The sequence below is a fragment of the Pagrus pagrus genome (genome assembly GCF_965226575.1).
Source record: "Pagrus pagrus genome assembly, chromosome: 14".
NCBI classification, from domain to species: Eukaryota; Metazoa; Chordata; class Actinopteri; order Spariformes; family Sparidae; genus Pagrus; species Pagrus pagrus.
Window position 1 is genome coordinate 25,821,841 of NC_140198.1, and position 11,966 is coordinate 25,833,806.

The 11,966-nt window shown below is 40.8% G+C and overlaps 1 protein-coding gene across 8 annotated transcripts in view; it reads left to right on the plus strand.

Moving 5' to 3' along the window:
- usp25 (ubiquitin specific peptidase 25) overlaps positions 1–10,632 on the plus strand; it is a 34,699-nt gene extending 24,067 nt beyond the window's left edge. For 5 of the 8 annotated variants that reach the window (XM_084372860.1, XM_084372861.1, XM_084372859.1 and 2 more), the window contains 8 exons: positions 785–958; positions 1,813–1,908; positions 3,246–3,424; positions 4,090–4,168; positions 4,349–4,428; positions 4,758–4,881; positions 7,012–7,204; positions 9,177–10,632. In XM_084372860.1, coding sequence (XP_084228986.1) covers positions 785–958; positions 1,813–1,908; positions 3,246–3,424; positions 4,090–4,168; positions 4,349–4,428; positions 4,758–4,881; positions 7,012–7,204; positions 9,177–9,349 — 1,098 coding nt within the window. In that variant the 3' untranslated portion in view covers positions 9,350–10,632. The remainder of the gene's footprint in view (positions 1–784; positions 959–1,812; positions 1,909–3,245; positions 3,425–4,089; positions 4,169–4,348; positions 4,429–4,757; positions 4,882–7,011; positions 7,205–9,176) is intronic. The other 3 variants (XM_084372864.1, XM_084372865.1, XM_084372862.1) reach the window with 2 other exon arrangements.
- Positions 10,633–11,966: the final 1,334 nt, after the last annotated feature.

Consider the following 11,966-nt stretch of genomic DNA (forward strand, 5'->3'; position numbering starts at 1 on the left):
ATGAATGATGATGTTGTTCTGTTACTGCTGGTTGCTAACAAGTTCACCATCAACTTTTAAAGATGCTAATACAGAATGTTTCTGTTGTGTTGTGTTCAGCTTCTGCCTGCTGCCCCCAAGCGACCAAAAATTCAGTTAAATGCGGGGAATGACGTTCAACAATCAACTATCTCTCTCCAGGATTGCTCACCCCACCGTTAATGCAGGTCTAAAGGATGGTTTCGACATTTTTCAAAACAGTCTGCTTTCCTTTCTGAGCTGCTTTGAGGAATGGTACACCAACAGGGAACTTATAATAAAAATACTATAACGACACCTAGTTGACCTAGCTGACCTTCAGAATGCATTTTATGCACAGAAAGCAAATTATGGACTTTGTGTTTTACATTTGAACTGTGTTGGGAAGGGAGCTCTTCACAGCTAGTATAGAGAGGGGGAGCACTTACCCCCTCACTCAACATCAGTGTTGTTTTAAGACATGCTTGAAAAAACCTGAAACTATCCTTTAAACCCATTTCAAGCTTATTCTAGTTTCCAGCACCGTGTCCACAATTGTTCCCAGTGAGTCTGAACAAGGATTAAAAGTTATTTGATCTGTCAAACCCAGTCTTTAACAGCCAATGAGAATATGTCAGTCTTTTGAGAAAACCACATCAAATCTTGTGGTGTTCAGGTATAAAATGCGTTGTATTCTTTATAATATTTCACTGTATCTTTTCTCTACATTTAATGTTCCTCACCTTTCCATCAGTCCTCTATCCTTTCTGTCCCATTCTCTCTACAGTCTCTTCCCCCTCCCACCTCCCCTCAGCCTGAGGTCCAGGTGAGCACCCCCTCCACCCCTCCTCCTGACCTGGTCACGGACGATGAGTCCCCTGGCCAGCGTACCGTAGAGGTGGCCATTCCTAATGTGGGGACCTTTGTCATTGAGTCAGAAGAGGGGGGGTATGATGACGAGGTAGCTCTCGCCCAGACAAACCTTCTCCCCCTTGTTGTGCTGACAAGTCTGTGCCTGTTTGATATATTGAGTGAGAGCATCATTGCCCATTCACACGGCTCTACACGAAGGTTTTTCACACCTGAGAAAATCTGACACTTTATGCCAACATATTTCTGGATTGGCTTGAGGCTGAAAAAGCTGCGCAATAAGCCTGACCTCTTTGTTGGCCTTTCTGCGTTACTCTTGTGTGAAAAGTCTCTTCTTGAGCCAGTCTGCATCTTGGCACAGACGTAGGTTGACCTTTTGCAGAAAGCTTAAGTCTGCTGCTTCACACAAGTCACTCTTACATCGAAAAAGACAAGAACGCAGGCTCATGTTGTGATTTGAATAAGCTGTTGTATGTTTGGCCTGTATATAAAACCGAATGCAATTCCAGGGGATGTTAATGATAGTTTGTACAGATTTCATGCAGTTATCATGGTTCATAGTTTGTTTTTCTTTTGGGTTGCCTTGTTAACAGCAGTAGATGTAGGTCAGTATGGTCTGAGTGTAGAGTTGCTGCTGCTGTTAGTATTCCAGCCTGTCCCCCCGCACTGTTGGCTATCTGTCACACACAGCTGTCACATGGCTGCCTTGGTTTTCACACATTATCCTTGTGAGGGTTGTGCATTGTGCCATTGAACTGACTGGCTGTGTCCCTCACAATAGTGTCACTCTAACCAATGCATGGACTGCTGAGTGATGTCTAGCATGCCCTGACTGTGGTATGCTTTATTGTAGCGCCTCAGAGCGCATAACATAGTGGTCGACCTTGCTCGGCTCGTCACAAGGACCTGTTGTTGTGTTTAACATGGTTCCTGCTTCCTGGGCAGGCGATGATGACCCCCAACATGCAGGGTATAATTATGGCCATTGGCAAAACCAGCAGCGTATATGAAAAGAATGGGCCTGAGGCAGCCTTTTTTAAGGTACACACTATCTCTCCTTTACCTTTCTTCATTCCACTCATTCACCAACTTAACCTCCATCCACCTTCTCTTCTGTGTATGTGTTTCTTGGTCTTCTCCTTTGTACTTTTTTTACAGTGCAGTAAGATGGATAAAACACTTACAGTATTTAGTAACTACTACAGTCACTGTAACTCAACAGAGTAACTCCGACATGTGCTGTGCAGCTACTCAGCTCTAAACTTCCTAACTTTTTGGGCAGCACATTGAATATTTAAATCAACCACATCAAGTCAGCACCTCCTATGTTGCCAAAATCGTCTAGCTTTGAACTTTCAATTCTCAGCAATGAAAGAGTAAACTTTAGGATACATGTGATGGTTCTATATACCATTTCTCATGAAGGCCGATGTGTAGTGAGGTGAAAGAAAAAGATACATTTCAAATCTAATAGAAGCCAATAATGTGATGATAAAGATTCCCCTAAATAGACTATCTCAAGAATAATCTTGTTAGATTGCGTATGTAACAGTTTTCCAGTTCTGAGAGAGTAGAGCATATGTGAGTGTGCCCACCTTAAAATATTTGATATTTTTATGAATCATGTACCAATTTGTAGAAGTTACATTGTGTTTGCATCTAACTCTTGAGTGCATTGTGACTTCATAAATCAACTCCAAATTTGTAATATGATGAAAACAATCATGTCTTAAATGTATTTAACTGCAAGCCTTTGCAGGTTGTCCTGTAGTTCTGAACTCAAAGCTTAACCAATTTTCCACATTTAAGTGTGTCTTAGGGAGTACTACTGCGCATGTGAAAAAAGTTGTATAAAACCTTTTGTGGCTCCAGAGGAAGCTGCATGTTATTTGATAAGGTGCCTTCAGTGATGTCACTCAGTGGCATTGTGGGTAATGTAGGCGGCAGGTTTTTTTAAGTAAGAAGAATGTGTGATATCTATATAAAAAAAGATGATATCTCTGGTTCTGCTGTATCAATTTTGATCTTATTTCCATAATGAGTCCAACATGTTGGTGTTAGTGACTGCAATGCAAGACCAGAGGACTGCTTTTCGAAAGCTACATCCATCATTACCCACAATGTAACTGCACTGAGTGACATCACTGGAGGATGTAACAGATTACATGCAGCTTCCTCTGGAGCCACAAAAGGTTTTATACTACTTTTTTCACATATGTAGTAGTATTCCACCAAATACTCATTAAAGTGTGTTTACAGGTTGTGGGGAGTTACCCTTTAAGAGGACCCAAGTCAGTAGTAGTATCCATGTCACATACTACCTCAACCTTATTCAGAGTTTGTAACCGTTACTCTGCTGTCTCTGTCTCTCTGGTCAGGCCATAAAGCTGGAGTATGCTCGTCTTCTGAGATTTGCCCAGGAGGACACACCTCCTGAGAATGACTACCGACTGCAGCACATCATCGTCTACTTCATCCAAAACCAGGCACCCAAGAAGATCCTGGAGAGGACTCTGCTCACACAGTTTGCTGACAGGAATCTGGCCTTTGATGAGAGGTAGAGTAGACAGCCTTAAACTTTGTAATACAATAAGATTTTATTCCTGTTGTCTAAAACTTGGTCAGTTGAAAGAATTACGTTACATCAGATCAGCTTCTTAAAATGACCAGCAGAGGGCAGCAGAAACCTAGACTCTGACATACAGAACATATAGGTTTACCCTCAGCAAATACTGACGCTGTGTACCGGACAGTGATCTGATGGTATTCCCTCTGTATTTTTTTATTATTTTTTTCAAACAAAAATCTTAGGAGACACGTGTCCAGTAATAATTTTCTTTTAATACTGCCGGCAAATATCAAGACTCCCTGCCTATTAACATTGTACTGCTCTTGTCATTAGGGTATATAATGCCCCTTACTATCTCTTAGAATTTTCAACTACGCTTGTTGGCCTCAATCCATATTCATGAGTGAAAAATTGATTTCTCCCTTCTCCTCTATTTTGAGCAAGATAATTAGATTTATGTGTGCATGTGGCCTCAATAGGAGCCTCCGGAGGAGTGTTTCACTTCTCCTCTCAGCACTAAAGAGTGATTCATTAGGCCATGTTAAGGCCTAGGGGCAGGGTGGACTCTTTCATCTCCTGGAGTACCTCACAATGACTCACCATCTCATCGCTAACGCCGCTTCCTCTTCCTGTCTCCCCACCTCCCTTCACAGATGTAAGAGCATTATGAATGTGGCACGTGCCAAACTGGACCTAATTAAGCCAGAGGAGGTCAACATGGATGAATATGAGGTCAGCAGTGGTGTCTTCCTGGTTCTATTTATCTAACATAGTAGATCTGAATCCTTTTATACTGCCTCTAATGCAGTATTATACATGGTCTTTATAGCCTATGCTATATTTGACAGTTGATATGACTGGATATAAATTTCACTGCACTTGCCTATGGTAACTTCTGTTTCTCTAAACCAGATGTGGCATCAGGTCTACCGGAATTTCCGTGAGATGACCATCTTCATGGTGACTGGCTTGGAGCTCTCACAGAAGACAAAGTATGTTGACACCTTTCTAGTGCTTCTCCACATACCTACTGTTAGGAAAACTCAGTCTCCAACTACCTTGGTAAAGTTTTAACTCAGTTTAGAGTTGCACATCACATTCATTTTCAGTTAATTGCCTATCTGTAGCTGCCAGTAAACGTTAAGATGCCGCCTGCAGAGGGCAGCATCTTACAGTCTGCGCAGCTCCCAGTTGTATAGTTGTGCAGTGAGTTCATCAGGTTTATTTCTTCAGTGAAACAGCTCACTCAAACACAAGTTCTCCGTGCAACTTTGATACAATTTTATCTGACAGTAACATCTGTGCATCTCTTTCGTTCCAGTTACATGGAGGCCCTGATGTATCTGATTTACGCGTACCAGTACAACAAGGAGCTTTTGTCCAAAGGGCTGTACAGAGGGCATGATGAGGAGCTCCTTGGTTATTACCGTCGGGAGTGTTTGCTGGTGAGGGAATGCAAGCATCAACGCAGTGATATATTTCATTGACTATTGAAATGAGTGGATATGTTTATTCTTTTATGCCATATTTTTTCAGCTAAACAAAGTGCTTACAAAGTGGGCATTGGCTCTGTACAGAGTGTGTTTGTGTCCAGCAGTTCTCTCCCTGTGATCTCCGTCTCTTCTTTGTCACTCCCTTTCCTCTGGATCAAACTTCCTCTGTTAAAGTGACTCAGCAAAACTAACACGGCCAGACATTTCCCCTTCAATACTGAGCCGTGGTACTATAATCAAATTGCTTTTGCTGAGATATTGCTTTGGCTTGCTCGCAGCCCACAAAAGATTCCACTGAAGGTTTTTCATCTGATACTGACAGATGAAAATCCTTTCAGCGTTGTGATGTGAGCCCCTTTTCATTTCAGCCCCACCAAGCTCCAGGCTGTGCTCTGGTATTATTGGTTAGGGCCGAGGGTATTTTGGTCTGATCAGCCTCATACTGGTCCTCAGAAGCCCTCTTGCTGCTGCACTCAGTAACCTTACACCAGCATTGTGCTCGTAATGTAATCATTGGAGTGGGAATAGGAAGCAGGAGGGCCAGCGAGTGTAAACACATTACCATGAGACACAAGCGTGTCCTCAGCTAACCTCAAACCTCAGCTCTGCACAGCCTGATCGGTCATCTTAGATCTCTGGCCAGGACCTCTGGCTGCGTCCGCTCAGCTGTTTACCTTCAGCTCTTGTTTTAATTGAAAACACTGCTAACATTGACACAGTTAATGTACTTGGATGTTTTGCAAATCCAGCCTCTCAGTCCCCGATTCCAAACTGGCTAGCAAAAAAAAATGTGTCGTTTCCTCAGAGAGGAGGTCAGGGAGTTTGTCTGTGACAGCAAGGTGGTTAAGGCCAAGAAGAAAAGCTCGTATCCACATGAATGCAAGAACGCCAGGATCCACTTCAGTTCCAGTGGCTGCAGGATATTATGTGATATTAATGATGTGTGTGGGATTACTCTTAGTACTTTAGCTGACTAGGATTTATCTATTAGAACAAATGAAAAACTTTACTAGAAAGAACAAGAACCGCGAAATGAATCATGTGGTAAAGATGAAAACACTCAAGAATATTGTTTGGAATAAAAAACAATTATATAACACAAATATAATAAATTGCATACTTGGCAAAGTGTGTTCTTTGACAAAGCTATTTCAAATAAATTAAAATAATATATAATAATTTTCTTGGCCAGAATGTTCATGAGGGCAACATGGCCTTTCTGCTTGAATCAGTGCCTCCCTAGGGGAGAGTTGAGGGGGGCGCAACAGACATGAGGCAAAGATACTGTATGAGATGAAAGAGACAGGTTCATGCCAGTGTTCTAAAAACAACAGGAAGTTAGTCATGCACACAGTGACGAACAGCTCATAGAGGCTTTTAAGGTACTTTGAAAACCTTAGCACCCGATTGCTGCAATATGCATCCAAATTCATACTCCCTCCCTTTCAGAGTTAGAACTCAAGTCTGAACACAGAGACTAGAGACACATAGTTTTATTTTCAGTGTCACTCACGGTGTTCAAATATATCACTGCCTCTGAATTACCATTTATAAATCTGCTAACTCAGAAAAAAGACGCTCATTAAAATTGTGCAAGTTGCCTGAGAATCATCAGGTTTTCAAGTTTACTTTAGTATCAAAGTAATGCAGTGATAATTGTCTGTATATCTGTGGCAACAGTGCAAAGAAGAACTGCTTTTAGCTAATTCTGCATATTTTCAGTGGCGCCAATTTTACAAAGCAATTATAGGCACACAAAAAAAACAGATCTCAGGCTGTAGCCTACAGCTAACTAATTACCTCTACCTTACCTCACATTTACATGCACCCTAAACCCCTAAATTTGGGAACAGTAGTTCAAAAACTTAGAGGATTGATAACTTCCCTAAAATCGAAGGTGTAAGACAAAGAATAGTAGCTTAAAATATTCACTGCCAGATTTTACAGTGTGAGTGTTGGGCGCGGTTGTTCCACAGCCTTGGGCAAGTGTTAAAGCTATATATCACATGTGCTGCAAGAGGAATGAATGTAAAACATATCATTTTACATACTGAAAATTCACCAGTGTCTCCCCCTCCACAGAAATTAAACGAGCAAGCGGCTGCCATGTTTGAGTCAGGAGAAGAACCGGAGGTGACCACTGGCCTGGGCATCATGAACGAGCTGGTGGTGCCCTGCATCCCTCTGCTGCTGATCCACGACACAGAGAGGGACCTGCTGGCGGTGGAGGACATGAGGAACCGCTGGTGCTCCTACCTGGGCCAAGAGATGGAATGTGAGTCCCTGGGAGAGGAGGAACAGTCTCGGCCTATTAGATATTTCTGGAGAGTTGAAGTCTTAGGTTACTAGTACATTCCCCGTACCCCTGCCAAAGATCATCAGAATCAGGCCACTGCTCGGTTCACACAGTAGAATGCCTTCCAGGTTGAGAAGCAGTTCCACTTGTTCTGGGAAATCTGAAAATTTAAAGTGTTGTTTTATCTGGAAAAACTGCTCGAGACAATTTTTTATAGAATGTTTTAAGATGATTTAAGAGTTTCCCAGCAGCAGTCACCTCTTCAGTGAAAGTCATAGCCTCACAAGTCTTTACTTTCCTTCCCTCTACTTAACATTAATAAGCAGTATACAAACATTTATAAATGGTTTATAACAGACTGTAGATGTAAGCAGTTATAAAGACATTTTTAGTGTTTATTAATGTACAACATTGAAGACTGAAGATTTTATATTATTACAACTGTGTGTTGTTGTCATTCATTATCTGTTCAAACAGCAGCCTCCACTTATGAATGCCTACAGGAGGAGTTTTAGTTGTTGACAAATACATTTATGATCAATGTTATCTGCTTACAACTACATAATAGTGTGTTATTCATTAGAGCTACATTATTTAGCCATTTTAACCCCAGATTCATCTGGGCATGTCCGCGTCGCATTTTGGCTGCAACACAGCTGCCGGAGCCATTCTAGTCAATGCTCGTGGTTCCGCCAGGTGCACCAAGATGCATTTCAGAAGTGTCTTTCCCCACTGCTCCACAGACAATACGCTGCGAGTCTATTTTTGAAGGAAGCTGACAGAAGCCGAGTAAAGCTGCACAGAGCAGGTCCAGCCAGAAGGATGTCAGACACAGGAACGGCAAAGAGCATCCAATACATTTTCAAAATAAAACACCCTGTGCCGACTTGGGATCTATACTATATACTATATACTACTTAACCGACTCATCCATGCTAGAAGCACAGAAATCAAGGAAAAATGACCAAATAAACACAATCAGAACAAGTCAGCGACAACAGGCAGGCATGACGCTTCTGAAACGCTCCCGAAGGACAGAACAAAGAACGTTGCACACGTGAGGTTACAGAGATGTGACAGGTGGAATCAAGCCGTAATAATCCACTTATTGTCATAGTTATGTTAAAAAAGCCAAAATATTCATCAGTTCCAGCTTCTCAAATGTGAGAAAGTTAATCAAGTTAATCAAGAAAACAATTAATGGATGATGAAAATAATCACCGGTTGCAGCCTTGATATTAAACATTTATTAAATGTTTTCATGCTGCTTATAATTGCTAAATAGTGGGACAAAATGTTTTTCCAACATATTCTCTTTGACTTGACGTTGCCCCTTTGACTCACTGTCAGCTATCAACACATCAGCATGTATCAGAGATGTTGCATATATATTATATGCACATATATTTTGATAGTCGTTTAATTTTTTGTGTCGCTTCTCGATCAAAACAGCCACACATTTGAGTACTTTGAGTGTTTCTGTCTTTTATATAAACTGAATAGCTTTGGGTTTTGTTCTTTTCATTGGTTTTTATAAACAACACGGTTATTTGCAGCCCTACATACAATGAATCATTTTTTAGATTGTGGGTCAGATGGCTAAGCATTGTTCAGAGAACACTCCTGAAAATAATTTATTGGTAGAGAAATGGTCCTTAAGAGGATTCAGCTTTTATCAGTATGTTCCAGTAAGAGTCCAGAGGGAGCCTGTTCTCCTTATTGCTGGCCTTTGTTCAGGAAAAGCTGAGCTTATCACTCAGACCACTATTCACTGGGGTTTTACAATCTGTATCTGTTGTGGAACATGCTTTGAAACCACTTGTGATATCACATTGAAAATATTTACCCTGTGATTCCTGTGTCTGGAATCAGACTTTCACTACATTGTGATGCAAGGCCCGTACAGTTAATCACTTCCTATCTTTCTGTCTGTCTGTCCTCCTGCTGGCAGCCCACCTCCAGGAAAAGCTGACCGACTTCCTCCCCAAGTTACTGGACTGCTCGACGGAAATCAAAAGCTTCCACGACCCTCCCAAGCTGCCCACCTACTCCACCCTGGAGCTGTGTGAGCGATTCAGCCGCATCATGGCCGCCGTCTGCAGGGTGCCCACCGAGGGGAGATGAGCTCAGAGGGATTGCAGCACACCTCTCCCTTATCACAGGCCCCACCCAGGGCAGAAATCCATGGACCTCTCTTAACCCATGCCTTCCTTATAAATCCAGGGGTCACTCGCTTCTAGCTGTTATTCCTCTGTTACTCTTTTGCTGCTATAGGTTTTATCATTATAAATATTAGTTCACTTTTATTTTAAACAAGACATGACGGAGGCAGGAGGAGAGGACGGACTGTTGGACTGTTGGGAGGGAATAAAGAAATGAGAGGAGAAGTTGATGGAAAACAGTGGCAATCATGCGGTGGTTGAAAGCCAAGCACATTCTGCTTCAGTTTAGCAAAAAAAAAAAAGTTTGAGGGTTTTTCATAGTTTATTATTGTTGTTGTTGCTGTTTGATTCAAGCTTCCCCAACCACGCTCATAGCCCTTTCTAAAGCACCCCACTCTGCGTGAAAAGGATCACCCTGCTGCTCTGCCTCCAGTTTGGTACAGTATTACCATGTTTTGTTTTATTTTTCTAAGGAAGTTAAGGAAGAGAGCCTTCAGATTTATCAGCGGCTCAGAGTATCTCAAAATGGGTCTCATGTCTTTGTGGACTGCGCCAGAATGAGATGTTTTAAGTGCTGTGGTAGACAGCCATGGACTTCCTGTGGCTTGTTAATAAATCGAGAGAATAAAATTTTATTTATGGCCCTTTTAGGCCAAATAAACAAATCTTTTGCCTGGTGTTGATTTTTACTTTGCTTGCATGAGAATAACTTCTCCTGACATTATATTTAACATTTCACATCGTTGTTACAAGTGAAACATTCTCTTCCATTTGAGACATTAAAGGAGAAATTCACCCAAAAATAAAAAGTCATTAGTGCCGAATGCTGCAACTCTGATTTGCTTTGAAGCTCCAGAAATATTTTGTGGACTACGAAATTTCACCTGACTTTCCATCAGCATGGGAGTGAGTAGATAATGAATTAATTTTCATTTTTGGGTGAACTTTTCCTTTAAGGTAACGGCCAAAGTGACTGACAGTTCACAAGGTAAGTACACTGTAAATAATTTTGGGCTGTTTCAACTTAAGTGTAAGTTCAATTGCTGCTTTGATATTTGAGTTAACCTCATTTCGGCTGAATAGTTTGTTTAACATCTTTTACATTTTTTTGTTTTTTGTGAAACACAATTTAAAGTTAACTGACCTTGAGAATGCATGTTCGACAAACCTGAGATATAAAGTTGAATCTACAACTGTTGACACTGACAATCATTACAAATAAATTGGATATCTTTTTAAATGTGATGATTTCTTTGAGGAGTCAGTTCTTCATTTCACACAAAGTGTAGCAGCAGGAGCTCCTTTGAGTTAACTGTCACAGGATCAGCGTGGAGACGTTACATGAAGCAACTCAGCAATTGATCAGAAGTGCAAAAGTGTGATGGGCTAAAGGCAGAATTCATAGCTAACCTCTGTCATGGCTAGAGTTTTTTCCCTTATTGTATAAAAAAAGCAACCATGACTTATCTTAACACACAGCAAGTTTCCATAACGGATGTTTTCTTCAAACTATAAAAAGAAGGGACTCCAGAGAGTTTTACCTCTCAAACAATGCATGCTGGGAAGTCTGCCAATATACTGATCATGTTTCTTTAGAAACCTATTTCTATGAGTTGATTGAACTCTTTACATTACATTTGTCCAACTCATCATTTCAAGCCAAAAGACTTCAAGTTAAAAGAACTCAGTTTATAAGTTTGGAAGTGGTCTGAAAATAAAAACTATAAACTTTAAGCTTAATCAATCTTGAAACAAAACTCACATATTTATGTTAATTAGAAAAGATATGTTGATTCCACTTAATTCTAAAATGACTTTTTTACAGTGTAGGGGTTTAGTGTCCATGAAATCACACTAACATGACATACCATATGAATCCAACCTGAGACCTAGTCTCTAATCTCATGACGTCCTGCTGTGCTAATGCAGCTGGTATTATGCAGCTTATTAGAATCAGACTTTCATTAACGTGGGGATACAAACTCCAAAGCGAACAGCATGTGGCCGAATGAATAAAAAATACCAAACCGAGACTCGATTTTAGTTGCTTTGAATGTTTTGGGTTTTTTAATGATGCAGTTTTGGACTAATTTCCTGAAGTAAAACTAATTTCCGGGAACACTGATCACTACAAACAGCCCATGTGATGAAGGCAAGAAGCATTTCCAGAAGCATTCTCAAAACGTGGCTACCAGCATTGAGCGGGTCGTAAAATGAAAGGCATTTTCAAAGTTGTTTTGATTATACTGAGTCATGTTTTGCATTTTACTCTGAGCTATAACCATGAAGACAAATCAGTCTGGAAGATCACAACTTTTAGATCCTATCCACTATATTACACCGATGTGGTTACAAGCACGCATCACCTGCTCTGTAACAGTCCATTATTTTATCTTGGCACCAGCTGATTTTGTATGAGCTGATGTTCATCATGTTCAGTATGCTCATTACAAGCATCTTAAGCTCTTCTTAAAAACCAACAAATGTACAAAAGAAGGTCTGGAAATCTCATGGAAAGAAGATGGTGAGTAACATATTTGAAATCACCCCTAATTACCACAACACTACCTTAAAAGTTG